The sequence below is a fragment of the Callospermophilus lateralis genome, chromosome 6, assembly GCF_048772815.1.
Source record: "Callospermophilus lateralis isolate mCalLat2 chromosome 6, mCalLat2.hap1, whole genome shotgun sequence".
NCBI classification, from domain to species: Eukaryota; Metazoa; Chordata; class Mammalia; order Rodentia; family Sciuridae; genus Callospermophilus; species Callospermophilus lateralis.
Genome location: NC_135310.1, coordinates 10,748,421 through 10,776,045, shown reverse-complemented (window position 1 = coordinate 10,776,045; position 27,625 = coordinate 10,748,421). Strand labels below are relative to the sequence as shown.

Below are 27,625 nucleotides of genomic sequence, written 5' to 3'. Positions count from 1 at the left end.
GTTTAATTAACAATACAGTAATTTTAATAGGGTAGAGTGGTCTAGAGAAGAATGTTACATTATGCATTTGACATTTCATTTAAAAATTTCCCTTACAACTAAAAGGTTTCATTATAACAGAAATTTCAAATGTGCTTTATTAAACCTGATTGCTGACTAATTAGAGCCTAAGTGATTCTAAGGAAATTGCACAAGTGATGTTCGACCAGGGGTGATTTCTCTGGACATACTGACACATTATTTTCTCTTCTTTAAAGAATTTTAATTTCCAGTAAAAATAATTGCACGTAGACATTATTTTCCATCTGTTTTCTGTGAGATCGTGGAGGACATGAGAGGGTTACGTATGTAGGTAAGAATTAGCTTCATTAAGGAACAGTTACCAATTTCTGAGACTCAGATGACTCTGTTAAAAATATTAAAGATAGGTTTACTTTGAGACAAAACTATAGATTGTCAGTATTCAGGACCCAGAACTAATTTTTCAAGAAAGTACATCTTATACCCATTATTGTTATTTTAGCCCAGCTGTGTCATTTATCATAATCTGTTGTTGGCTTTTTGTCCTACCCATAATGGTTCACAGGGCCTTCCAGTGAGGCCATCAGGTGAGCAACTGGAATGTGTCCTAGCTGCAAACCAGACAACTTTCAGGATCACAAGCCACACGACTGCCTGCCACTATGTGGGAGTCACCAATGAGCCTGTCACTTTAGACACTGCCTCATAGTAACTATCCAGAGTCTCAGGCATATACTGACAGGAAAGGCTCATAAAACCCACTTATTTAGATACATTGAGGTATCACTGCTGTTACAGTTCTGCTTATAAAGATTCTTTGTCATACTTTATTATAAACTCTTTTTTTTCCCAGGTACAACCCTTGGTTTATTGTTCCAAACAGACATCTTTCCTTTGGGCCCCCTCCACCTGGAAAGGCATCCCAATGATTATTATTGTTAAATAGTCATCTGAACTTTGGGAAGACATTTCCCTCCCGACAGACTCAGGCACACAGAAAGAGCGCCTGCCAGGGAGCCTCGACACTGCCGTCCTGCGCTTCATCACAATCTGTTGGTGATCGATGGGGAAATTGCTCCCAGTCCCTTTTCAACTGTGGTGGTGTTTCCAAAACCACCCTTCCTGCAGCAATCATTCTGGAATTCACCCTGTCCTTCTATTTAGATTTCAGTGCTTCCTCCCACTCAACAGCTGACGTGGAGTTCTTGGGAATTGTTGGAAATATTGATTGCATTTTACTTCGAAAGTCTTTCATCTAGAAGAAGGAAAAAAAATTGGTCATCAAATGTCAGAAGAAGGGAGAAACAGCCGAAACTATTAGAGACGGCACCTTTGCTGACTGGAAAACACTTCACTGCTCACAGGTGCAGAGCAAAAGGAATAACCAATAACCACCGAGGTCTGTATTCCAGCTGCCTTGACAGAACAAAGCACACAACTCTTTTCTTCTTCCAAGTATGAATCCATTAACTAAATAACACAAAATTTCATTCTTAGTCTGGAAGGCAACACTGTCAACCCTCTAGGATATGAATCTGCTATCAGAGGAATGGTGTGGATCGCTGGCTTTCATACATACAGATGGAGCAAAGAATGCCATTTCTGTCAGTCCAAATAAATGAACATACTTAGGTCATTCAAAGTGAGAATTTTAGGGCCAGAGGGAAAGAATGGAGAAAAGAAACTTAGTAGGAGTTTACTAAAACAAATGAATCAATGAATGGCAGATAAATTAGAATGTTCTTATGGGCCAGGCTGTGTGGAAAAGCCTGGGTAGGGGTTTTACCAGCAGAAGTTGATTTGGAATCCAAGAGTCAGGGCAGGGGTTGGGAGATCTTATGTAGTGCTGATAGGATTCCTGCAGTTCACCTGGGTGCCTGGTCCACCTAAGGCCTACACCCCAGCTGAGAGGGGAAGTGCTGGCTCCTGGAGCTGGAGTCTTACACACTCTGATGGATGCTTATCCTCTCTCTGGGTCTGCTATGAAGACGCCATTTCGACAGCACCACAGCCTCACCGTTTCTCCTCATCTGGATTGTGAAGAACCCTGGACTCATCAGCAACATGCAGACATTCTTAGAGTGGTTATCTGAGAGTTAGTTAATATATTTTTTCATGTTGATACTTATTTTTTCAAATTGAGGCTAAATCTTTACCTTGTTTCCAAATTCAGAGGTGATATCAGAGTCTCCGTTCAAACTCTAGTTCCGCCACCTGGAAAAGCTGCCTCTCTCTCCAGCCATAGTTTTTCAACTATGCTGGATGGAGATTATAATTATCTGCCTCCAGTTGTGAGGACTGCGATGATGCACATAAAGCACACCTACTGTATGTTAGGTGCACACACATTATAAAAATGTGTTCTAAGAACAAAGCTCACATGGATATGATTATAGTGGTTTGTTTGTTAAAAGCATTATTTTACAGTTATATATAATTCTGGTTGAACTATTCTGAGACTGAAGATACTTAAGGATATATCCACTATATAGTCTTAGGAGACCCACGCCAAGCATCTCCAAGCTCTAGATCCAGATTCCAATCTTGAAGATACACACATTATGGGACATGCCTCTCTTTCCCCCACCCCTTCTTTTCACTCTCCATGCTGAGAAGAGTTTTTGCACTATGATGATCCCTTTATGAGAGGTTCTTCACTAGGGACAGTACTTCATCCCTGGAAGGACCTGGAATATGGGGGTGTGTGTCTATTTCTGGTTGTCACAATCTTGGTGGACTACTATTTGTATTTGGTGGGAGTTTTTGGTAGTTTTTTACTCTGAAAATCCTTATTGATGGTACACAGAAAGAATTGACTTCTCCAAAGTAACAACCATGCCCCCATTGAGGAACTTTGCACAGACTTTCGTAGTTGAAAAACAGGCACTTCTCGGACAGGGTTTACAATGTGTTGCCTGGTTCTCTTCCTTCGTCTTTCCGGGTGAACATGTTAAAACTTAGCTTAATGACACAGTTTTCAAAAGGGATGTGAGATGGCCAAGGCACAAGCAGCATCATTTACCGTTCTCCCTTCTCAGTGACATAGAATAGTAAGCTGCCAGGAAGCAGTGGGTGGGAAGCAAAGGAGGCCAGGGTAGGAGAATGAAGGGCAGCTGCTCAACTTCAGCAGGATAGTGCTCCCATTCCCATTCCTGGCCTGGTTTTCTTCTTTCCTCTCATTTCCCCCATACTGTATTATTTACTTGTTCCCAGGGTCATAGGTAAGTAACTGAACCAGTAGGAGGAATCATCTGGAAAACAGCCAACCAGGAATAAAAGGGCTTCAAAACAGGAGAAAGAACCGAAGAGAGTGGGGGAAACACCACTTAGCCCTAGTCTCAAATGCTCAAGTTGTGGATATGGAAACCCAGCATCTACATTTAAGTTATAAACAGGTCTCAAGTTGCTTTAGACAATGGAGCTCTGCTACTTAAAATCTTCACGTTTTTTTCACTAGAGATAGCACTTCATTCCTGGAAGGAACTGGAACTATAGGGGGGTGTCTATTTCTGGTTGCCACAATCTTGGTGGACTACTATTTGTATTTTGTGGGAGTTTTTGGTATAGTTTTTTATTCTGAAAATCTTTATTGATGGTACACAGAAAGAACTGACTTCTCCAAAGCAAAACAACAACAACAACTTCAGATTTTAAGTATATGTAGCTTAACCATGTGACTAGTGTATATGAGAAAAAGAAATGTGTGTCACTTCCAGGCTGAGTATTAACCATAGGAGGTGACTTCCTAGGCCTCTCCTGCATTCCCATCGCAATACTGGAAATCTGTCACCAAGGTGGTGCCTTAAATGTCTACATTTAAGTTATAAACAGGGTCTCTAGTTGCTTTAGAGCTCCATATGGAGCTCCATATACTTAAGATCTTCAGATTATACCTCAGTTTAATTAATTTCTGAAAATCCTTACAGCATCAATTCTAATAAATGGGCAGTTATTGGAATTTAAAACTCTTTTGAGTTGTTTTTGCCACTAACGAGTTCACTTAGTTTCTATCTTCTCACTTGCCAGGATCATTATAGGATCTACTGATATGAAGGCACAGCCTTTAGATATGTCAGTGATTATAGCATCAATGATAACTTTCAAGAATCTGGTAATTCAGTTTCTTCCTAAAACAGAACAGAGTAAGACCATATAATACTAATATATCAGGAGATAAAAATTATCGTTAGGTTGTAAAAGTGTTACTTGAACAGGAATCATAATGTTTATCATTTGGGATATCCTATGTATCAGCCACTGGACAAAGCACCATTATTTAATCTTCAAAGTTCTATATAGTTTAAATTATGACCCTCCGCTTTATTATGAAAAACCAGAGGTAAGAGAGATGATGTGGCTCCTAAGGATACTTGCCTGGCTGACTGATGTCTAGGAATCTCCCTTCAGTCACTCTGTTTCTATGATCCAGAAACACAAAGTGTCTCTAAAACTTTCGCCCACTGAAAACATTTTTAAAAACATAATATATACCTCTTGTAATAGTGGATATTTTCTTTTGGATGTATGACAGATGTAGCACTAATTTTCACCAAGAACCAGTATACATCTACTTCTGGAGACAAGGGATCATACTCCCACTTCTTGGAAGTTCGATAAACATGTGACTAGTGTATATAAGAAAAAGAAATGTGTGTCACTTCCAGGCTGAGTATTAACCACAGGAGTTGACTTTCTAGGCCTCTCCTGCCTTCCCATTGCAGTACTGGAAATCTGTGTCACCCAGGTGGTGCTTCAAGTAACCTGAGGTGCTAAGCCAGAACTTGAAGAAGAGCTTTCTAAGAGAGTCACTTGAACCCTCTTTGGCTTCTACATGAGAAATAAACCTCTGTATTTTAAGGGAGATTGTTTTTCGTTGTGGCATAACTCAGCCTATCCTGGCTGACATATAAAACAGACATAAGGCATACTCTGATACCCTAAAGTCATACATTATGACTGTAACACAGTTGAATGAAAGTTTATCACATAAGAGGGAACAGGGACTCTGCAAATGAGCCCTACAAATCTCTTATAACCACTTGGGTCAAACAAACCACCAGTTTTCCCATGTTCAGGGAACTCAGCATATCAGTTAATCCCTTTATATGAAACTGTTTCCTGTGGGAATTAGAACATTTCTAGATGTTTTCAGTGAAATTGTATATGGGAGATCCATCCAATCAGCATACACAGGGCCATTTTTTAAAAAAAATTTTTATGAGGGATTGCTGTCCTAAATCTGTTTGATAAAATTCAACTAAGCAGCCAGCACTGGCTTGGCTTAGAGAGCAGATGCTGATTGCAACAATGATTTGAAGATGACATGTATTAGAACATAATCATGTTGTTCATTTAGATATTCAATGGTGTTAGGAAAGCTAATGTGAATTTTAAAATCTCAGCTTTCCATTTTCTAAGTTATTAATATTATCCTTTAAGTAAAGGACAGATAAACCATCTTTACTTTTTATAAACCATCTTTACTTTTCCTAAACTCTTAGTATATCATATCCATAAGTCTAGAATATGAACTGAATGAATGTTTTCTGAGAAAAGCAATTCTCACTAAGATGGCCAAGTCTTATGAAGCAATTAAAAACAGGGCACAACTGAAAGGCAAAAGCTGTTCACATGAAATAAACCAAGCAACAGGGATGACTCTCGGAGCCAGGGCCCACAGTACTAAGACCTAGCTCAGCTAGAACAATTTATAATAGCATCTTGATTTAACAAGACAGCAGATGAGGTTCTCACAGGCATGTCTGAATTGCTTTCCCTAAATCAGGTTTTACTTTTGGTAACTGCACAATTCAAGGGATTCCTTTCTTTGCCAAATCAATGACAGTAGCTGTACCACCTGTGACTGTCAGGCCTCTTTCTAAAGATATTCTACTTTACTGCATCGAACTTTTTTTTTTTTTAAAGATATTTATTTTTTAGTTGTAGATGGACACAGTATCTTTATTTTTTTATTTTTACGTGGTGCTGAGGATTGAACTCAGGGCCTCACATGTGCTAGGCAAGTGCTCTACTGCTGAGCCACAACCTCAGCCCCCCTGCATTGAATGTTTGATAACAGCTACATCTGATCATCATTATTTTCATATCTTAATGATCTTGCTTCACATGCATGCATGCACACGTGTGTTGTACACACACACACAGAGTCCCCATTTCATGATGTTTGTGTTTAATGGTCCAGCTGATTGGCTGTCCCAGCAAAAAGAGGGAAGCCTCAAGATGGATTCATTACAAAAAAGTACCATGTGTGTACACAATTTTATTTCTACATTAGAGGAAGTTACAACTTTTAAAAAGAGTATATAAGTGAACATATTTGTCAATGAGCCAGAATGAATTAGTATGTATTTAACAAAAAGAATGGAATTTCTATAACACAATAAACACCAATATCTTTTTTTTTTTTTTTTTTTGTATCCAAAACCAAACAGACTTGTTTTTGGACTAGATAGCAATGACACTGATGTTCAAGGAAAGTAATGATACATAAGAGACACCAAAACCCCCTTTTGTGTTGCAGTCAAGAATTGTAAAAAGTACCATCTAACATCTGGATACTAAATAATAAAAACCAAACAAACAAAACCTGGAGGGCTAAATAAAGAGGGGAACCTCTTCATCAATTTTTAGGAATTCAAGTTATTCCAAACCTTGGCATACACAATCCTATATCTATATCTTGTCTTCAGTAACTTCAGAATGGTGTCTCCAAACAACTTCAAAGCTTGAGCTCCTTCTGAATTCCCCAAAGAGTTTTTGCACTCTTTTTCAAGCGGGCCTCCTCTTCAGGGGTCATCTTTATCTTTATAATGTCTGTTATACCATTTTCTCCTAGGACACAAGGAACACTGAGGAATACTTCTTCATTTATTCCATAAAGACCCTTAATTATGGTGGAAACTGGATGCACTCTCCTGAGATTCTTCAAGATACTTTCTGTTAAATCAGCTACAGATAGGCCAATGGCCCATGAAGTATAACCTTTCATTTTAATAATCTCATAGGCACTGTTAACCACTTCTTTGTGGACATTTTCCCACTGCTCAGGGTCCTTACCAGTACCTATAGCTGCGTTCAGATCTTTTAGAAGGACGCCAGCGATGTTCACTCCACTCCACACGGGAACACTCGAGTCTCCATGTTCTCCAAGGACCCACCCATGACAGCTTTCGGAGTGAATACCAAGCTTTTGTCCAATCAAAAAACGGAAACGAGCAGTATCCAGATTACAGCCACTTCCAATAACGCGGCTTTTGGGAAACGCACTCAACTTCCAGGCTACGTAGGTCAAGATATCCACTGGGTTGGAAACCACGATCAGTTTGCAGCGGGGACTGTACTGGACGACACTGGAAATCATCAATCTAAAGATGGCCACATTCCGCTGGACTAAGTCGAGGCGGGTTTCTCCCTTCTCCTGGCGCGCCCCTGCCGTGATAATCACCAGGCTGGAGTTGGCGGTGACCAGGTAGTCTCTGCTGCACACGATACTGGGCAGCTTCGCGAAGGCGCTGCCTTGCTGAAGGTCCATGGTCTCGCCCTTCAGTCTGGCTTCGTTAACATCCACGAGGGCGAGCTCGTCGCTCAGGCCTTTCAGCAAGATGCTTAAGGCGCAGGCCACGCCCACCGACCCGCTCCCTATAATGGACACCTTGGTGTGGTGGACGCGCTCCTCGGGAGCCAAATTCTTGAAGAGCTCCCCCTTCACGGTCGCCATCTCCGACACGGGCGTGAGCAGCCGGCCGCCACCCAGTGGGACCTGCGCCGCCCGAGGGGGCCTGCGCACCCTCCCGGGGCCCAGGAGCTTCGCGCTGGCTCTCTGGTTGGACCGCAGTACGCCGGCAACCCAGCTCATGGCTGCGCACTCAGGAGGAAGAGAGGGAGGAAAGCCACCGCAGAGGCACAGTCGGTTGAGGGCCAGAGGAACCCGGCTAGGGCGAGATAACGCCTCTGCGCAGGCCCAGCCCGCCCACGTGGCCCCGCAGGCCACACCCCCCATCCCACGAGGCCTCGCCAAGCGCTCTGGCTCTGCGCACACTAAGGCTTGGGGATGGGCTTCCTGTCCAGCGAGGGCATCCTGCAGTGGGTTTTATACACATACTCTACACGTTTGGCAGGTGAACCGAGTCCTGGAGTCAACGATTTTCTACTCTGAGTAGGCAGACCAAGTAAGATGCGTCAATCAAGTACAGGTGAGTATGTTATATTGCAGGCCACAAAGGTGCCTATGCATTGTCTCCCAATAGCATCTGAAGAGAAATGGGCTCCTGTTTCCCAGTGTATCTATCTGAAGGACCTTTATTTAGGAAGGACTGACCATGACCATGACCATGACTCACACCCATGTAAGTCAACAGGTGCTCGACAACAGGGCAAGGGGCTGCCCGTGTATTACTTCAATAGTCAAAACTCACCAGGAGAGGATACCCATTCCTTCTTATACCAAAGGAAGGCCTGTGATTGAGTCCTAGTAAAAAACGACTTCTTAAGAAGTCACAAAAAAGGAACTTATCTTTAAAATGTTCTTAAAATCACAAATTTTAAGCAATGCACAAATCAGACCAATGACTAAAATGACGAAAACTATTTAGTATACAACACTGTATCAGTATATCTTACTTCCTCTGCATTTTTTCCTAGGCAGTCTTCTTAACTAATTTCCTTACAAATTGCTGAGGAGATGTACATTTTACATATGATGAAATGCACCCTCTGATAAACTCAATAAACTACAAAAGCCTCACTTAAAATTATGATTCTTTCTCCCCACTTATGATTTGAACCCAGTAAGGACTGCTCAAAGCACCCCTCTTGTTCTAAGACAGGATTTACTCTCCCAGAATGGGGCTTCTTGGTACATATAGCCCTTTCATAATCCACAAGATTACAGTTTTGGGATAACAAATCCTGACAAAATGAACAATTTATATTCAGGACATGAAAAGCTGTTCTCATTCTTCCTGCTACTGAAGAGAGGAACAATAAGCAAAGGAGTTGGATGAGGGGTGGGGAAAATTGGCAATCATTGTAGTTCCACAAACTTGTTTCAATGTGACTCATTGGCTGTGATGATGCACTGTCTAAACCATAGGGCCCAACACTCTGTTTAGATGGTACAGAGCCACAAGCTCTGTGACACACAAAAGCACAAAAGCATCAGAACATGAATTCTCTCCACTCAGGCAGTCAGATTTATGGTATACCATTTGTCAAATTAAAAACCTGAATTTTAAAAATAATCATCTTTATTGAATGGTAGCCAATATTTTAGAGGGATCCTTTAAAAGAAACAAAAAGATTTTGATAGCTATCATTTCTTTTATCCTAGTCCTCACTGGAAATGTTTTAACCTGATGAGTGCTCCCACCTTCTTCCTAAATGATTCCTTTGACCAGACAAGTCATTTTCCAGGATAAGTGCTCTTGAGCATGAAATTCAAGGACATAAAGACTCTAAAGTCTAAAGTCTTCTATGTAATTTTCTTCCTAGAGTTTGAATTTCTTCAGCAATATAATATCTGAGACCAGTGTCTTCAGTCTTTCCCCCTAGCCATAACTAAATCATTATAGGAGTGGATTGGGGTGGGTAAACCTCTCCAAAATAAAAATATATCAAACAAAGCCACTTTTTATTTACAATAAGTCTCAAGATAAGATGGGAAGTACTAAGATGAAGAGAGGTAAGTGACCTCCAGAGCAGATGTAGGTCTACTCAAAGTTGTGGAAAGCCAAATATAGCCAGACAGCTCCCTAATGGTTTCTATCTTAGGTGGCTCATTATTCTTTTTGAATTGAAAACCTAGCTCAAATTATCTATTCAAAATGCAGTGTGATATTATAGCTGATGGCAGGATTACACTTTAATGCTTTTGTTTATACCACTCAGGAGGGAGGTGGCAGGAAATTCAGACCACCGCATGTCTCTGGAATGGCTGCAACTCAGTCACTCTGTCCTTCCACCTGGCCTCTCCCAGCCCACTCCCACTCTCCTTTTTCTGTCCAGGAGCCCAGTTCCCACAGCCCATCCTTTCACAGATCTTGCCAATCCTTCAAGCAGAATGGATTTTTAAAAATCCTATGTCACCACTTTGTACCTATCTCTATTACAGGATTTATCACAATTAAATGTGAAATACTTATTGAATATATCCTTTCTAAAGGGATCAACCTTATTTATTAGCGTATCCTTGTCCTCTAGATCAGAGATGGACACATGAATAGGGATTTGGGAAATGCTTAGGATAGAAAAGGATGAGTAAATCAATGCAGAATTTGTAAGGCTAGACAGAAGAGTAAGAGATGAAAAGCTGGGATAGAGAAATCTACCTGGTGCTACAACAGAGGTAGTAAAATGAGTGATGCCCCTTTAGGTCATTTTATTTATTTATTTATTGTTTATTTATTTGATACTGGGGATTAAACCCAGGGATGCACTTGACCACTGAGCCACACATATTTATCCATTTTTATATTCTATTTTGAGACAGGGTCTCACTAAGTTGCTCAGGGCCTCTCTAAATTCCTGAGACTGGCTTTGAACTTGCTATCCTCCTGCCTCAGCCTCCTAGGCCACAGGTGTCTGCAACTGCGCCCAGCTCCCTTTGGGGTTTCTTAGCAAGGCTAATGCATAAATTTCAAATAAAACTGTGAATAAGTTAAAAAAAAATTCTTACCTATTTTCATAGCCAAGCATTTTTCAAACCTTAACCAAGTTAAAACAACAACAAAATCTATACTACTAGAAATACAGTGAAACAAGTATGCAAATGGAAGATAAAATATTTTTAAACATTAGAATTATTTAAAATGTTGTTTTTGGGAACCATTAAGAAAATAATCAGCCTAAGCAACTTAGTAAGACTTTGTTTCTAAATAAAATATAAAAAGGGCTGGGATGTGGCTCAGTGGTTAAGCACCCCTGGATTCAATCACTGGTATCCCCCCCCAAAAAATCAGCATAAGAATTCCTTGATTTGGGGGGGGGAAAGGATCCAAATGAGTAAAAATTAGTGTTAATTAACATTATAATTTGATCAGAAACAGGCTATAAACTCACAAGGAAGGAGAGCATTACATAAACAAAATTATTTTAAAAGCTTTCTTTGTAATTTTAAAGTTATAAAATTATATTTTAGAATTAAAGAAGCCTCCAAGTCTCCAAGGAGCACCATGCCAGCAGCACCATCCCAGTTCTGACAAGCAAAAGTGCCTCCAGATACTGCCACATATCTTCTACAGATATTCTGTGGCTAGGTAGGGGGACATTTTTGCCTCCAGTTGAGAACCAATAAGTCAAAGAATAAGCAGGGGCCAGATCACAGAGGGGTGCATAAACCATTAAAGGAACTGAACTTCATTCTCAAGGCAAAGGGAGCCGTTGAGATAGCAGAAGCCATGTAATCAGATTTCATTCAACAAATATTTAAAAAACACCTACTAATGGAAGGCACTGTGACAGGTGCCGATGATACAAAGAAGAAGATAAAGGAGAGCTCTGTTTTCAGAATTTACATTTTTACAAAGACCGATAAAACAAGAAAATAGGCCAAATAATTTTATTTTGCAATTGGTGCTGTGAAGAAAACAGGATAATGAGTAATTTTAGACCATATGGTTTGAAGATACTTCTCTGAGGAGGTGAAATAAATCTGGGTGGAAGTTCTGAATGGCAATAGAGCTGGCTGTACAGAGTCAGGCCATAAATTTCCTGGGTAAAGCTAGAATAAAGGTCCTAGGCAGGAGTAAACCTGTATTGGGGGAACAAGGGGACTGGCAGGGCCCAAGTGCAACAGGAGGGGTGCGCAACTGTGGTAGCTCAGGACAAGGTCAGGGAAGGAGGTGGGGCTTTACCATGCAAACCTTCTTCCATAGGAAGCTAGTGAAGAATTTTAAGTGAAATAGTGTCATAACTTACATTTAAAAAATATCTCCAGCTGCTGTGTGGAGAAAAAAAAATGCAGGGGAAATGAAGGTGAGGTCAGGAGACCAAAAGGATGCTCAATATACTAGGTAAGAGAAGAATGGAGGCGGAGAGAGATGGAGGAGTCGGGCTATGAGCTACAACAGGTCTCGACCATGGATTAGAAGGGATGAAGGGAAATGAGAGAATCTGAAACAATTCTCACCTGGGCTTTTGGGTTGAACTAGGGGGACGGGATGATGGTGGTCCTTCCTGAAATGGGGGAGACTAGGTGAGGAATACATTGGGAGGAGATGAGGAAATCAAGAGCTCTGGATGAGACATGGGTCATTAGATATGCCTGTGAGACACAGTGAAAATGGAAGGTGCAGCCGAGAGGCAAGTCTGAAGGGCTATATATCTGGATGCCACTCGAATGGACAGATTGATTTAAAATGTCAGGAGCTAGATGACAGAGCCGAGGGTCTGTGCACAGATGAAGAATGAAGAGTCTCTGTATGGAGTCAATGGACTAATGTCAAAAGTATCAAAGGAGGAGCTGGCAAAGACCAGTGAGGTCCAAGGTGTCTCAGAAACCACAAGACCCACAAGACATTGCTTCCTGAGAGGTTGCTCAATGGGTCAAATGTGGCCAGAAGGTCAAGGAACGGAGGTAAGACCTGGATCTAGCAAGAAGGAGAGCACTGGCAACCTGGACAATAGTACTGCAGTCCCAAGGAAAGAAGCTGGCAGGAGATAGAAAGGGGAAGAAGTGGAAATGACCACCACATACAATCCTTTCAGGAAATATTTTCTGTGAAGGGAGCAGACCAATGGGAGAGAACAGCACATCTGTACATGCTGCAGCAATAGGGAGAATGTAACCATCAGTAAAGCCTGAGGAACAGGACAGCAGCAAGGTCTCTGGGTAGATGACTAGGATTGGGACCTACTGCCCAAGTGGCAAGGGTGGGCCTTTGGTAGCAGCATGGACATTTTGTCCCTGGTAACAAGTAGAGTGTATGGTACAGCTGCAGGGAGAAGTCTGGGGAAGGTGAAGGCCAGAGTGCCTGGCAGTAAGATGCAGCAAGGATTGCAGTGAAGAAAGGTGGGAGGCAGAGAGAGCAGAGAGGCCATTTTGATCATCTTGGGGCAAGAAGTGTCCCCAGCCATTGTGGCTATGCAGGAGAGAGGCATTTCATGACTGACGAGACAGGGTGAGAAAGAGTATGGTCATGAATGGTGATCTAGCTTCTCCCCTGGGGCAGCTTAGTGGACAGTGCTGCCATTCACTACTCAGCAGTAGAGCACTTACCTAGCACATTGCTGGGTTCGATCCTCAGCACCACATAAAAATAAATAAAAAATAAAGATGATATTGTTCCCAGCTAAAAAATAAATATTAATATATATATATATATTTCTTCTTAAAATTTTTAGTAATATTTATTAGGGAAATTGAATTTGAGAGACTTCATTTTCTGATATACTGACAAGTAAGTATATAAGTATATTAACATATTTATTAAACTCAATGTTTCATTGAATTTTAGCTATATTTGACTACCAATATCCGGTAGCTTTTAAAATGAAGCTTAAGAGGAAGCACACAATAGCACAAAATCAGGTCTATCAGTCCACAATGCTTTATTTAGAGACATCTGTTCATACCGGCCACATTTTATAATTTCAGTATAAGAAATAAGGACAAAGGAAAAAAATGAAAAGAAAACTCAGTGAGATCAAGGCCACCTTTCCTCCTGTGGAATATGGCTGGGACCATTCCTGAGGTGACTAAGCCTGATTTGTGACAGGCCTCTAGGAAAGAAAGCCTTCTTTAATGGGTGCACATTCCCATTTCATAAATTGCCAGAGGCCCAATTTGACTTATGAAAGGAAACTGGTGGGTTTTTAAAGAAATATTTTGTAAATATGCCCCAGCATCATATTTCTCCTTCCTTGGCGTAACACACGTTGGTCATTATCTCCCATTTTACACTGAACAAGACCTGTGATTCAGTCCCCCTGTCACCAAATTGCTCCACACATCAAGTGCCTCTCCCCAGCCCCATGTTAAGCCATCAGAGCTGCAAAAGAATGCAAAACAAGGGCAACAGAGATGTCTCTGTTGCCTCAAACTTACTAACTGATGCTTCCAATTCATTTATAAATGATTCCAGGAAAATATTCCTTAATCCATAAACTGCTTGAAGGCCTAAGGGATTGACATATGAAACAATCTCTGGAAGATCATTCTGCCTGTTTTCTGGGGGTTCTAGTGAGCACTGTGAAGAAGAGGAGGTGAGGCCAGTACGCTGAGTGTTAATCAGAGTAAAAAACTGAAGTTTCTTCCTAGGGCAGAGCTGGTAGAGATCTCAGAAACACTGAAATTAGATTAGGAAGAAGCAGAAAGATGCTTCAGTCACTTCTCAGACTTCCCTTGCAGATCACTCTGAAATGGCTACCATTAAACAATTTGCCAGGAGACTCATACTTGTTTTTAATCTTTGAACTAAACCAGTGAGAAGTAAACAGAACTTAGTCTATTCCCTTTGTTAGATATTATCAAAGTTGAAAACGTCTAAGATTTTCCCTCGTTTTACTTACATTGAGGGTCTTACAGTCACTCTACAATACTGCTTCACTTGAGATGAATACATAAAAATAGTCTAAGAATAAATGTACTAATAAAAGATGAACCAGAATAGTAATAAAACTGAATTAAAGAGTCAAAGGAAGAAATGTAATTATAATTAGCAAAAGCCATCAGGCTGATCATAGAGTTAAGAAATAAATCTAAATATTAACATAAAAATTATACCTTGCAGCAGTTACAACAAAGAATCAGACAAAATAAATGTTGTTAGAATGCACCCAGAACAGTCTCAGAGGAAGAATACAATAATACTTCCTTTAACTCTCGGAACAGGAAGGCCAAAGGCCCATTTCTAGAGAAATATTTAAAAGATAGCTGTTCTAGTATATGGTTTACCTTTTTTGTTTGTTTATTTTTAAAGAAAAGGAGACCTGGGATCTTGAGAAAGCAGCCACCTATATCAGCAGATGAGGAGATAGGACAGGCCTGAAGAGGTTTGAAAAACTCCAATCACAGACTGTTTTCATTTGAGCCTTTATAGCAACAGAGATGCAGTTTAAAAAAAAAAGAAAGAAAAAAAGAGATAATTCCCTATCTATCAGATGGCCAAAAGTTTCAGAGTAATACAAGTCACTAATGGCCAGGGTGTTAGGAAACTTACATGGGCTGTAATCTTCTTAAAAAATTTATTCTCTCTATATATACGTGACAGTAGAGTGTATTTTGACATATTATACATACATGGAGTATAAGTTATTCTAATTAGGATCCTATTCTTGAGGTTGTACATGATGTGGAATTTCACTGGTGTTGTATTCATATATTTATATTCAAACATAGGAAAGTTATGTCAGATTCATTCTAAGCTGTTACCTTATAAATAAATTTTTCTGGAGGGTCATTTAGGGTTAGGGTTAGAGTCATTTAGCAACAGACAGCAAAACATTTTTATTTTTTTATTTTTAAATTTTTTGCAAAGACATTTTCAAAACATATATCCTCTATCTTTAAGACAAATTTCTCAATCAAGAAAAGTACAGTAAGATGTATGCCTACATGATCACTATGGTGCATAATAGTGAAAAACTATTATAACTACTACTGGCAGTTAAGCAGATTAAAATATGCAATGGAGTACCATGTAGTCATTGAAAGTGATACAGATTTATACACTCTGCTGTGTGAAATGTCCCTGTTACTGTGCAGTCAAAAAGGTCCCAGCACCCGAGGGGTTTTTTGTTGTTTCAGTGCTGGGGATGGAACCCAGGGCCTCCCACATACTAAGCAAAGTCTCTATCACTGAGCTCCATCCCAACCCAGCACACAATGTTTCTGCACAATTCTATGAATCTACCTGTAGATACACAGCATAGGTCTAAAAGGGTGTTCCTATTATGGTGACTAACTTGGTGGGATTTCTGCTGGCTTCTGTTTCTTTTTTGTACTTTTCTACATTGAGTTGTTTTTTTTTTTTAAACAGTGAAAATATATATATATATATTCAAAACCCCAAACCAATGTCATCTTTGTTTTTTTTAAAAAGATAGGCCCTAAATACATTTTTCTTTAAAAATAAACACCAATATATGTACTTTAGTTTAGATCTTGAATGTCCCCCTAGGACCTATATGTCTTGGGCTTGGTCCCAAGAAGGACATTATAGAAGGTGGTGGAATCTTGTGGGAGTTCCCGAGGTCCTGGGTATGTGACCCAGAGGGACTGTGCAGTTTTTTCTTTGCTCCCTGGCCCATGATATGAGCAAGCAGCTGTGCTCCACTACACCCCTGCCACTGCTGTCCAGCACCTCCACCAGGAGCCCAGAGCAATGGGGTCACTCAATATGCCTGGGACCTCCAAAACTGTGAACTAAATCTTTTCATTTAGACATTAATTTTCTCAGATATTTTGTTATAGTGACATGAAGCTGACTAATATAAAATAGAAATAAAGACAAATACCTCTTATCCCACAATAAAAAAGTTAAAAACATTTATAATTTATATCTCTAAATAATTTAAAGTAATTCAAAATAACTAAGAACATTTTCATTCATTGTTTTTATTTGGGTTTTAGTTTCTAGGAAGGCAATTGCTATAAATTATCTATAAATTCTTACTATACCAGGCATCATGAATACATCTACACAAGACACAGGAAAGGGAAGCACAGGTGACTCTGCCAGTCCTTTGAGATGGCAACCCCCTCACAAATGTAGAGCACAGGGCCTCAGCAGTGTATTCTACCCTCTGTAAAGTTCCAATTGAATCAACCAGGAAATACTGAGATACCTGTGTTTCCCCTCTGAAGAGAAGAAAACAATATCCAAGGTAGTCTAATTGAAAACTAGCTAAACCTCTTCAGAAATCCTTCAAATATCAATACCCACTATAGATAATAAAAGTAATAAAGTCAAAGTTATGCAACTGAGTAACATACGAATAACTGTATATGACATGGTTTCTACTTTTTCTTCCATAATTAGGGAATTGCCAGTTAGTCCACTATAGGAACTCAGATCATTTACCTCAATTATTTTCTGAGCTTGAAGTACCTGTCCTGATAAAACAAGCTAATCATACTGCCCCTGCTGAATGATCAAGTCTCTTGGGATCGGGTGCATAGCTCGTTTAGGAACAATGAACCCATAGGACAAACTCATCTCCCCCCTCCACAATTAAGTTACTGTGTTGAATTTAATCCTCAGTCCTACTCAAATGATACAATAATTAAGAGTAACCAATAAACCTAGACTGAACAATCAGGCTGTGCTTGCTGGCCCAAAGCTGGCCAGGTGGCAGGGTAGATGTGAGTCTATGCTGATTTCTGTAGGCAGGGAGGTCCCCACCTAGTCCTGGGCAAACTCCCTAATTGTGCATGTTACTGAACTCCCACTAGCTCTCCTTTTTTTGAACCCTGATTAAATGATATGCCATTATATAAAATACAAATATATTTGATGTATTACATGTGCTCCATGAAATATGAAATTTCATGATAATTATAAATAGAGTAAAACAAAAATATTTTTAAGAATCTGAACAGTATTTTGGTGTAAGCATTTTAACATGTTCCCTTTTAGGCCAGTAGATGTAGCTGTGAACTAAATTAGGAAATACAAGTACTTTTATCAAGCTGCTCAAAGTAAGCCATTAGATGGCACCTTTTTTTTTTGTGATGGTGGGGGCTGAGTTTATTGCAGATTTAATGCATTTCAAGGTGGCTAAACAACAATTATTTGATGCTGGAGTTGGTTTTTACTTACCTGCATTTATCTAGAAAGTCCCCTCTTAACAATTTATTGTGTGCATGGACCATTTCTGCTCATCGTTTTCTAACCAATACTGTTATCCTTAGGTAGAGAAAAATGCCATTTCCCAAAGAGGCAGTGATAGTGACACAAGTTCATTACTGGACTCAGGTCAATCTCATCATCAAAACTCTAAATGCAGGAACTCTCTAAATGTAGAGATGAAATATCCCATATGCTATCTGTGAGCTTCAGAACAGGGTAGTAAGAATCTTCCAGGGAAGGGAATGGTAAGGCTTAGACAACAGCTTACTGAGGAGATGTTCTTAGCACAGTGTGCAGCTCTCGAAAGACCCATTAATGACTTCCAAATGAACACACCAACAAATTTAATAAACACTGCTGTCCTTAAAACATGTGCCTCTTGGAAAATATTAGTGGATTCATTTTTCTGTGACACTTCTTAAATATGCAGATCAAACTGATGTGCCTAATGACCTGTATGAGGGGAGAGGGTATCTGCATTCCCTCTATTTAGTTAGACAAAGATGCAACAGAAAAGGAATCTGTGTATTCTAGTATTCAGTGGTGCCAGTCAGAAAACATTTTTTCTCCACAAATATTTAATTTAGGCAATAATCCTCTTATTAGTGCCATAAAACAAAGTTCACATTCTAGAAACTAAAATAGCACAATCTAGCCCATAAAGCCAAATTCTCCAGTGTATAATAACCTAATTTTGTTGGTCTATGAAAATTTAGATTGAATCATTCCATGACTCTTAAATCAAAGATTATTCATATTTTCATACCTTAACATTTTTTATTGAGTTTATAACCAGAGTACTAAACACTGGAAACATCACCCATCAATTCCACTGTCAATGGAAAGTGCTAACAGGCTGTCAGCCACTTAACTTTATTACTAGGTGCAAGCCCAGAGTACATTTCATAGGTAGCCAGAGGAGTTTTATGAACTCCTTTGCAGTAAAAAACTAATAGAAATAAAATCTTGCACAATTTTTTAAAAGGTATTACTAGTAAAGTAATATTTTAAAGGAAAATATGTAAAGGCAAAATAAAAAATTCACTCATATGCCCATAATTCACTCACATAATTCTATCTGAGATTTTTCCTCCTGGGTACCTTGTTTCAGGTACCCGCTCTCCTATCATACATAGCTATGAGTCCCATTTTCCATTTACTGTAATATTGTAGGCATTTTTTAATTGCAGATGACAGCTTAAAAGAAGATTTTCTCTTCTTTGAGTAAAGAATGGCCAGTCCTAGACCAGACTTGACATCAATTATCATGTGGAGAGATGAGGCTCTCACTTACCCAGAAAGACTGGGTGAATTATCAAGAACAACATGGTCAGGTCACAATCAAAACCAAATTCACTACCTGCCTCCCTCCCTTGGCTCCTTTCACTTATTCCTTTATTTCCCATCTTAGCTAATGGAGGTAAAGCTAGAAAACACGCAGATATTGAAGATTTAGAATTCAGTTCAAAACTTGACTCTGTCAGTTATAAGTTGTGTGATCCTGGGCAAGTGAGTTAGGATCTTGAGCCCTTATTCCTCACTTATAAAATGGGGGATAGTAATGCTATATTGTTATTAGGCAGAATAAATAGTCTGCTATGTCTAAAATGCTGGTACAATGGACGAAATGAAAAAAATTAAAGTAATAACAATCATTAAAAATCTTCAGTCAGTGGTTTTCAGAATTTTCCAAGTTGTCCCTAATTTATTGTTACAAAGGATGATTAGAAAGCAAAATCACTTTAAAAATAACGGTTGTTCAGACCAGGGAAACTATCATTTGTCCATCAGTGTGTTTTGACTGAAAAGTACAATAATCCCCATGTTTAGTTATGATTAAACTGAATGTGAAAAGCTCAATTATGTTTATAAGGTTGCTTTAGCAAACCACTCCCTGTTGCCGCCCCACAACTCAGTGTCTCCTTCTCTACTGAATTAATTCATCTCCACATAATTCTCCAACTTAAAACCAAAACCTTCTTAACTCCCCCTGCCCCCAATCCTTCTGGTTATGACTCCATTTCTTTCTTTCATTTTACAGCAAAACTCAATACTTGTCTGTACCTACTGCCTCCAATTTCTCTCCTCTATTCTCTTTTGAATCTACTCCACTCAGGCTTTCTGCCACCATTTCAACAGTGACCACTATATTGCTACGCTCAAGTCAGTGGTCAGTGTTCTTATGCAACTTCTCACTAGCATGCAACACAGCCTCTTAAAATGTTTTCTTCTCCTGGCATCCCAGCTACTACTCTGGCTCTCCTGGCCTCTTTGGTCAGGAAATCCCTTTTGCTACTTTCTCCTCTCTCCAATCTCTCAACCTTAGGAATGCACAAGAGCTCCCTCCTCAGACCTCTTTGCTTTCTTGCCACCCAGCTGCCTGCTTTCATGAGCTCATCTGGTCTAAAGACTTTAAACTCTATCCATCTCCTGGTGAGTCTCAAATTTATATCTTTACTTTGAACCCCCCCCTGAATTCCAAACTTCTATATCTAACTGATTACTTGATTCTTCATGTGGCTATCTAACATATCTCAAACCCACAAGTCCCAGACTGAGCCCCTTATGTTATCCCCTAACATTGGTCTCTATCCATTTTGCAGTTGCCCACGCCAAAATCTTGGAGACATTCCCTGATTTCACTTTCTTCTCACATCCCACATCCAATCTACAACAAGACCTTGCTAACTCCAGCTTTGAAATAAATCCAGAACCTCTTTTCATCAACTCCATTACTGCCACCTATTCTAAACTCCCATCAATGCTCATCTGTCATTAAGAGCCTGATACACAGAACTTCCTACTAGTTGTTTGGAAATTCTGTGGACCTTCTTAACAACAGAAAAGAAAGAAACCAATCTTTTTTAATGGATAGCTTTTTAGCTTAGGGTATAAATTTTATAAACACATACATATACACCCAGACATAAACACACACATATTTAGGCTCTTAGGATTTTTCCAATAATGTGTAAACAACACAATTAATCATTTAAATAACCCATTTTAAAAATGCTTTAATTATTTTACAAGAATGTTTATACATATGGATGGATGTTAAATAGTATGGAAAGTTGTTTCAATTAATAATTCATTAAAGAAGTAGCTAACATCAATTTACATAGAATGAACATTAGCTATGAATTAGTCATTACATAATTATAGTTGAAAAACTTATTAACTAGTAATGAGAAGTGGCCTAGAAATTGGCAAGAATTTCATTACATTCTTTGCCATTACTTCCCAAGACAGGACCACACTACATGGAAATTCGAACACCAGGAAAATTTAGACAGCGGAAAGTAGAAAAAACAGCCAGATGCCAATCATAAGTTTGTAGTTACTTACACTGTGAACTCCTAAAGCTTTCCAGACTGCGAAGCTGATCACACCAACTCCACACCAGGCATAAAGTGAGCCCCAGCCAAGAGCTCTCAAGGCAAGGGAAGACCCGCTCTCTGGTAAGGCAGCTGTAGCCATGCTTCCCTGAAATGAAGACAGAAATGGGTAAAATGATCAATTCAGAAAGGATAAGTAAGCTGGGAATGTTTGAAATGATGTAAGCATCATGATGCTAGGAGGCCAGGCCAAACCATGGTCAAATAGCAACTTCACTACTTAGTAAGTCAATATCTCTAATTGACAGACATTTCAGAATACAAGACACTGTGCCTGTTAATTCTTCCAGAAAAAAACTCAGAACATTCCACGAGATTTCTCTATTCCCCAATCATTGGCATTTTTATTAGAATAACATTAAAATAATTACCTAATCTGATAAAAGCAGATAATAACATCCTGTCTTTCATCTGGAAAGAAAATTCTATTTATTTGTGTCCACTTCTTTTTCAGAAGAATTTTCTTTATATTGCTCAACCTATTTCTTAGTGCCGCTTTTTCTTATGCATGCTTGGCTAGAGATTGCTAACACTGCTCCAGCACACAGAAAGCCTACACTTTGTTGATCTGCATCCCTGTACATAGCATCACGACTACATCTAGTAGGTACGCAGTGCTTATTGACTGGCACTTTTTGTAGATATTCCTTAGACCTAACCAGGTCACCAACACATCCTTCTTTAACCATTTTCCACAATACAAACAATATTCTCTCCATCTCATTCCTTGTCCATGTTGCTGTAGTTTCAGTGTGGTTCCCTAGACACCACAGATCTCACATAGATGCACTCCCTGGCTTTTAATTGGCCTGATTTTTGCCCAGAATTAACCAAATGTTATTTTACCAGGGTCAGTTTAAGTGCTTTAGCCTAAATATTAATTTAGAAACAAAGATTAAAAACCATCATTCCCCTGGGAAGGACAGAAATATGCATATATATATTTTAAAGTCTACATTCACCCACATTTGTTTTACTAAATCAAGTAAAAAAGAAACTGCATGAAAATAAATCTTAATGATACAGCAATATTCACATAAAAATCTTAATTTTGCCTTAGACTTTTTAAAAAGCAGGTCATATTTGTGTAATATCAGTCTTATAAATTATAAAATAAAATTAGTTATTATTAGTCATACTATATAAATTATGCTTCTGAAAATGAATTTTTGTGCAACTTGATGTTAAAAATTGATCTTTGAGTTTTAAAAGTGTAGACCCAAGCTTTTTCTTCTAGGGGAAAATGCCAAATGACATTCACGCACTCCGTTCAAATTTTTCAAAATGAATGTTGACTGACTTGCTTCAGGAAAAGATTAATTTGCCAAAACGTAACGTTGCTTTGAAAGCATTTTCTCTCACTGCCATTTTTTTTTTTTTTTTTTTAAATATAGGGTCTTACTAAGTTGCTTGGGGCCTCACTAGGTTGCTAAGGATGACCTTGAACTTGAGATTCTCCTGCCTCAGCCTCTGAATCTTGGGATTACAGACATATGCCACTGCACCTGGCTTCATTTTTTTTTTTTTTTTAAGTTAAAACTAAGGCTTTTGTATTTGGAAGTTGAATTTAACAAATCATACTGCAGTTACAGTAAAACACTAAGGAGTATTCCCAAGATAAAACAAAAATGATTTTCTAAGTGAAAACTCAGTATTTATAATACTTCTATGCCTGAACATATGTATATTCCTTATCTTCTAACATTTACCTAGTAGCCTCTGAGAATTAATAATCTATTATTCATACACGTAGGAACTACCAAGAGCAAATTGTCAGAATGCTAACTGCATACTAATGAATAAGTCTACATTTTAGTTTTTTTTTCAGTATAATTCTGGGATTTTACATAAATCAAATAGATTTTTTAAAAAGAATGTTCAATCTAGTTTAATTTCCCCTATAAAGCATTCTTATCTAATATCAAATCTTTATGTTTACATCACAGAATAACTTAATAATGTATGCAAAATACTTTTAAAAGGTATTTTTTATAATTTTTCAGAAGTTACAGCTATGAGAAAGATGAATGATAACCTGTCCTTTTAATCTACTTGTTACATAAATGGATCTTGAAATAACTCAGATAAAGTTGTTCCATGCCATAACATTTATAAGTAAAGGCACTGAATTACTTTAGACAAGCAAATTTCATGTTTATGTATATATTAATAGAAATATACACACAAAATTTCACTCATATAACCTTGCAATCTTTTTATGAAACTGATATGTGAAAAGAACCAGTTTTAGAAATAAAGCTTGGTCATTTAAATAGATCAAAGAAGCTCAAGAGTGGACTCTCTTGGCACCTTAGATGGCATTTTCCTGTTTATTCAAAAAATTACAAAGAAAAACAACTGTGCTTACTTAGCCCTTATTATTGTTTTCCAGTTTCCAGCTTTCTAGCATGAGACACAGCTAAAAATGAAAATAGGTCACTAAGGAGCTGATTATCTGTCTGAAATAGAAGCAGTGTAGGTAGCCCCTAGCTGAAAAGTTGGTCATTAAAAAGTCCTTTTGGGTTACAATCCTGTGTTATAATAAATACCTACATTCCCAGGTTAGTGGATAGGAGTTTATGTGAATAACAATATTACTAAGTGGTATGATTTATTTCCCAGAAATAACTGAAGATAGAAAAGTACCATGTCCAGCAAGTTGCTTGATTCATGTGTGCCTCAGTTTCTTGCTCTTTAATGGGAACAACACACAGTAACATTGACTCATAGGGCTATGTGTTGGTTAAATGGGTAAAAGCCTTTAGAATAACAGCTGGCACTTGGTAGTATTCAATGTTTGGGAAAATAATTATTATAATAATAGAAGATGTCTAGGTGGTGGGTGACCTTTAAGTTCATTGCCTCAGTGATACTCTTACATTGGTGCTTGCTCAATACAAACTGATTAAATGCGTGCTCCAGAACTTGAGTTCTTCCACAACCCATTTTAACTCTCAGAATGTGGATAAATGGTAATGCTCTGATTCCATTGTTTCCCAGAGGGAAGCAGAACTTACATATTTAACCATCCAGAATGGTGGTTCTCAAACTTTCTGGGTCTCAGGATCTTTTTATACTTGGACCCAAAAGATTTTCAGTTATGTGGGTTATATTTACTAATATTTAATATATTAGAAATCAAAACCAAGAAGTTCTCAAGTTTTATTCATTTTAAAATAGAAGCAAATTTTACATTCTTGCTAATTTTTTAGATGCCTAATCTAATAAAAAAGAGAACTGGATTTTCATGTCTGCTTCATGTTGTAAAATTTTTTTTTGTTTTGGTTAAACTATATGAATAAAATCTGGCCTATGGCTATGTGGTTGGGAAAGAGAGAAGTAATTTAAAAACTTTCCTTTTTTATAAAACTTGACAAAACTCCTAACTCAAGGTTAGCTACAATATGGAATCTGAAGTCATGTCAATGAACTTCTTTGTAATTTATTACATTAAAATGTATTAGTCTATTTTGTACTTTGAATAGACCTTTTATTCCATGAATACATGATTACTCAGAAGATACTGATTTACCAAGTTATATACATATTTCAATTACTGATATGATTTATTAAACAATATATTTTTTAAAACATCCTTAATATCACCATAAAAATTCTCATCAGTAAAGTTGCTGACCACTAAGTAGGGTTTAAGCCCTGGATGGCAGATAAGTTTTCTAAAACCTAACTTTAACTGAAAGTTTGAATTTTAACAGTGGAAACACAGGATCATATTTTTCACTCTTAGGAAAATGTCTTCCATATACCTACTTCTAAATAACAGTTTGTCAGTTGTTCTTTCAAATAAAAATATTCCATGGGAAAAGTGGCTCGTTCAGCTGGCAACTTAATCACACACTGCTTTTCCTAGAGAAAGACATCTTGCCTCAATGTTAAGAAAAACTGTATGAGTATTTCCCATTTCTTCTCACAATTCAAATGTCATGATTTACTAAAACTAAAATTTTTACTGCTTGGACAATAACATTCTTATGTAATGTTTGTTTGTTTTAATTGCAGATGTACTGAAATGAAAAACACAATAATGACTATTAGTATGGTTTTCTGCCACTACGGTGACTATGCCAAGGCACAGCAGTTTCACTGTCCATTACTTCCATGAGTGCAAATATGTTTGAATAATCATGAAGAATTTGAATAATATTCAAATAATCAGAATTTGAATAATTCTGACCTTACAGGCCCACAAAAGGGTTTCAATCACCAGTGTTCTCTGGATCAGTCTGCAAACCACCTTCTTAGACCATGAAGGGCATATGTGATGAATAAATCTCAGAACAAAACAGAATGCAAAGTTGTAAATATGTGTAGAATCTCTAGCTTTCATCAGATTCTTAAGTCTGTGAGCTGAGGGTTAACATAAAAACACTTCAGCTTACAAATCAACCAAATTCTACTGTTAAAGCACCACTATTAAATTTTACTGCTTTCTGCCACAAGATATATTTCTGCTCTAAAAATATTCAATTACAAAGGGAGAAAATGATCCATAAGGTTCTTAGCGATAATTTGAGTTGTTCCATGTAAGCCCTTATAGGGAATTTAAATGCTTTAAATTTGTCTCTTGTCATTACAGTGTCCAGAAGAGTTAAGTATGAATGCCCAAGATAAGAGAAAGCAAATCCAAATGGTTTAAGATTTTTCATGCAACACTCTTCCTCAACAACGGTAATAATCTGGGTGAATATTTAATCTGTGTCCACCTCACTAGACTCTAAGATTCCTGAGTGGCAGAAGTGTTGTTCATTTTTTATCCTTTGCACCTAGTTAGTACAGTGTATGACACATAAAAGATCCCAAGTAAACATTTGTTAAAGCAATGAAGTACTGAATAAGTCAAAAGGGATGGGAAGAAGAGATGGAACAATACAAAGACAAGAATCTACAAGAAAACTCAAAGAAAATTCCTCATCAGTGAAGGAAATGAGGTACACAACACCAAAAAGTAACTGTGTCAATCTTGCTAATAAGTTAAGGATATTTTGCTTTAAGTATGTTACAATCATTCAACTAGTTTCTGAGCATCTAAATTATTTTCTAGGGGCTGGGGCCATAGCAGTGAATGAACCTCCTGTTTAAAGAGCTGACATATTTCTCACTGACACAAGGATGCACTTTATTTCAATATTACATCTCTGAAACAGAGATCCTACTGCAGTAAGTATCAAGAGTTTAACTGCCATAGTTTTTCTTTCTAATAGTACATAAAATATTGGGACCTCTTATACTAACAGTGAGTTACCTAAATTTAAAGTCATGTTGTGACTTATACCAGATAAGCTTTCAAAGTCTTGTTCTGCTAAAATTTAAAAAACCACGAATCAAGCACTTCTTTTTAAATGAAAATGAAGACCATCAATTAATTTGTAAATTTCTTTAATCCATGTGGTATACTCAGACTTCTTAAAACAATGAAAAAGGACATCAACATTTCCTTTACTTTTTTATATAAAAAGATGACATTTATTATAAACAATAACAATGCAGTGAATGGATCTCAGTGTCACAAACCTTATTGAACCATTCAGGGCTTTTCTTTTTAGCCAATGATAGTGTGGTAACAAATCCAGCCAACATTCCTGCTGTGGCAACAGAACCAAGGAAAATTCCACCTGCCAAGAATTTGGGGGAGGGGAGATTCAAATTAAAAAAAGAAGAAACAAGTTCAAAACAAACAAGTTTCAGATACTTTTTAAGTTATATTCAAAATTACTTCTGAAATTCGAGAAATTATGGCTAAGCAGCTGGTGCCGAAGGTAAATGGCAGCCTCGGGTGGAGTGCGCCCGACCTCACGACCTCTGCTTCCCGGGGTCATTCCGGGGTGCAGTTCCTTGCCCTCTCCGCGGGCGGCGGCGTGAAGTTTCTCCCGGGGGTAAAGAAGCGAGTGTAATTAGAGCAGGAGAAAAACTGCCCAGGGGATGGGGAAATGCAGCCCGCACGCGAGGAGCGATCGCGGACCCGCCTCCCGGCTCCGGGCCGCCTCCCGCCGCCAAATCCAGGGGCAAGGCCGCGACGTGGGCTCTGAGCGGGATGCGAAGGGGAACGCCCCTTGGCGCAGGCCAGGCACCGCACCTCCCCACGTCACACCTTTAACCAGGAAAAGCCGATCGTCCGTGGGCGCCGGAGTCTCCAGGTGAGAAGGCTCGCCAGGCCCAGCGCCCGCCGTCTCCATGTCTAAGTCTCCACCACTGCGTACGGCGCCAACGGGGCCCGGGTGGAATCTAGAGCAGGGCGGAGGAGAAAGGTTCCGCTGCGGCCTCCCCTGTGCAACCTGAAGACGAGTCCGGAGCACGGCCGCTGTCCCCAGACCCTCGCTTCTCCTGGGCTGGGCGGGAAAGATGCGAGCGCCGCCCGCAGTGTCCCCTGCCCCGCACCGG

The 27,625-nt window shown here is 38.8% G+C and overlaps 2 protein-coding genes across 3 annotated transcripts; both read right to left on the bottom strand.

Annotated features, from left to right (window-relative positions):
* Window positions 1-819: 819 nt before the first annotated feature.
* Tmem242 (transmembrane protein 242) lies at window positions 820-27,625 on the bottom strand. Its single transcript, XM_076858091.1, has 4 exons — window positions 27,336-27,625; window positions 26,759-26,859; window positions 21,177-21,314; window positions 820-1,276 (listed from the first exon to the last, which is right to left on the bottom strand). The coding sequence occupies exons 1-4, from the start codon at window positions 27,418-27,420 to the stop codon at window positions 1,178-1,180; spliced, it is 423 nt and encodes a 140-aa protein (XP_076714206.1). The 5' UTR covers window positions 27,421-27,625; the 3' UTR covers window positions 820-1,177.
* On the bottom strand, window positions 6,487-7,774 carry LOC143401080 (L-lactate dehydrogenase A-like 6B). Of its 2 annotated transcripts, XM_076858089.1 has the most exons (2): window positions 7,527-7,759; window positions 6,487-7,376 (listed from the first exon to the last, which is right to left on the bottom strand). In XM_076858089.1, exons 1-2 carry the CDS (start codon window positions 7,757-7,759, stop codon window positions 6,761-6,763), a joined length of 849 nt encoding a protein of 282 aa, XP_076714204.1. In that variant the 3' UTR covers window positions 6,487-6,760. The 2 variants fall into 2 exon arrangements, with proteins under 2 accessions (XP_076714204.1, XP_076714205.1); XM_076858090.1 differs by having other exon boundaries at window positions 6,487-7,774.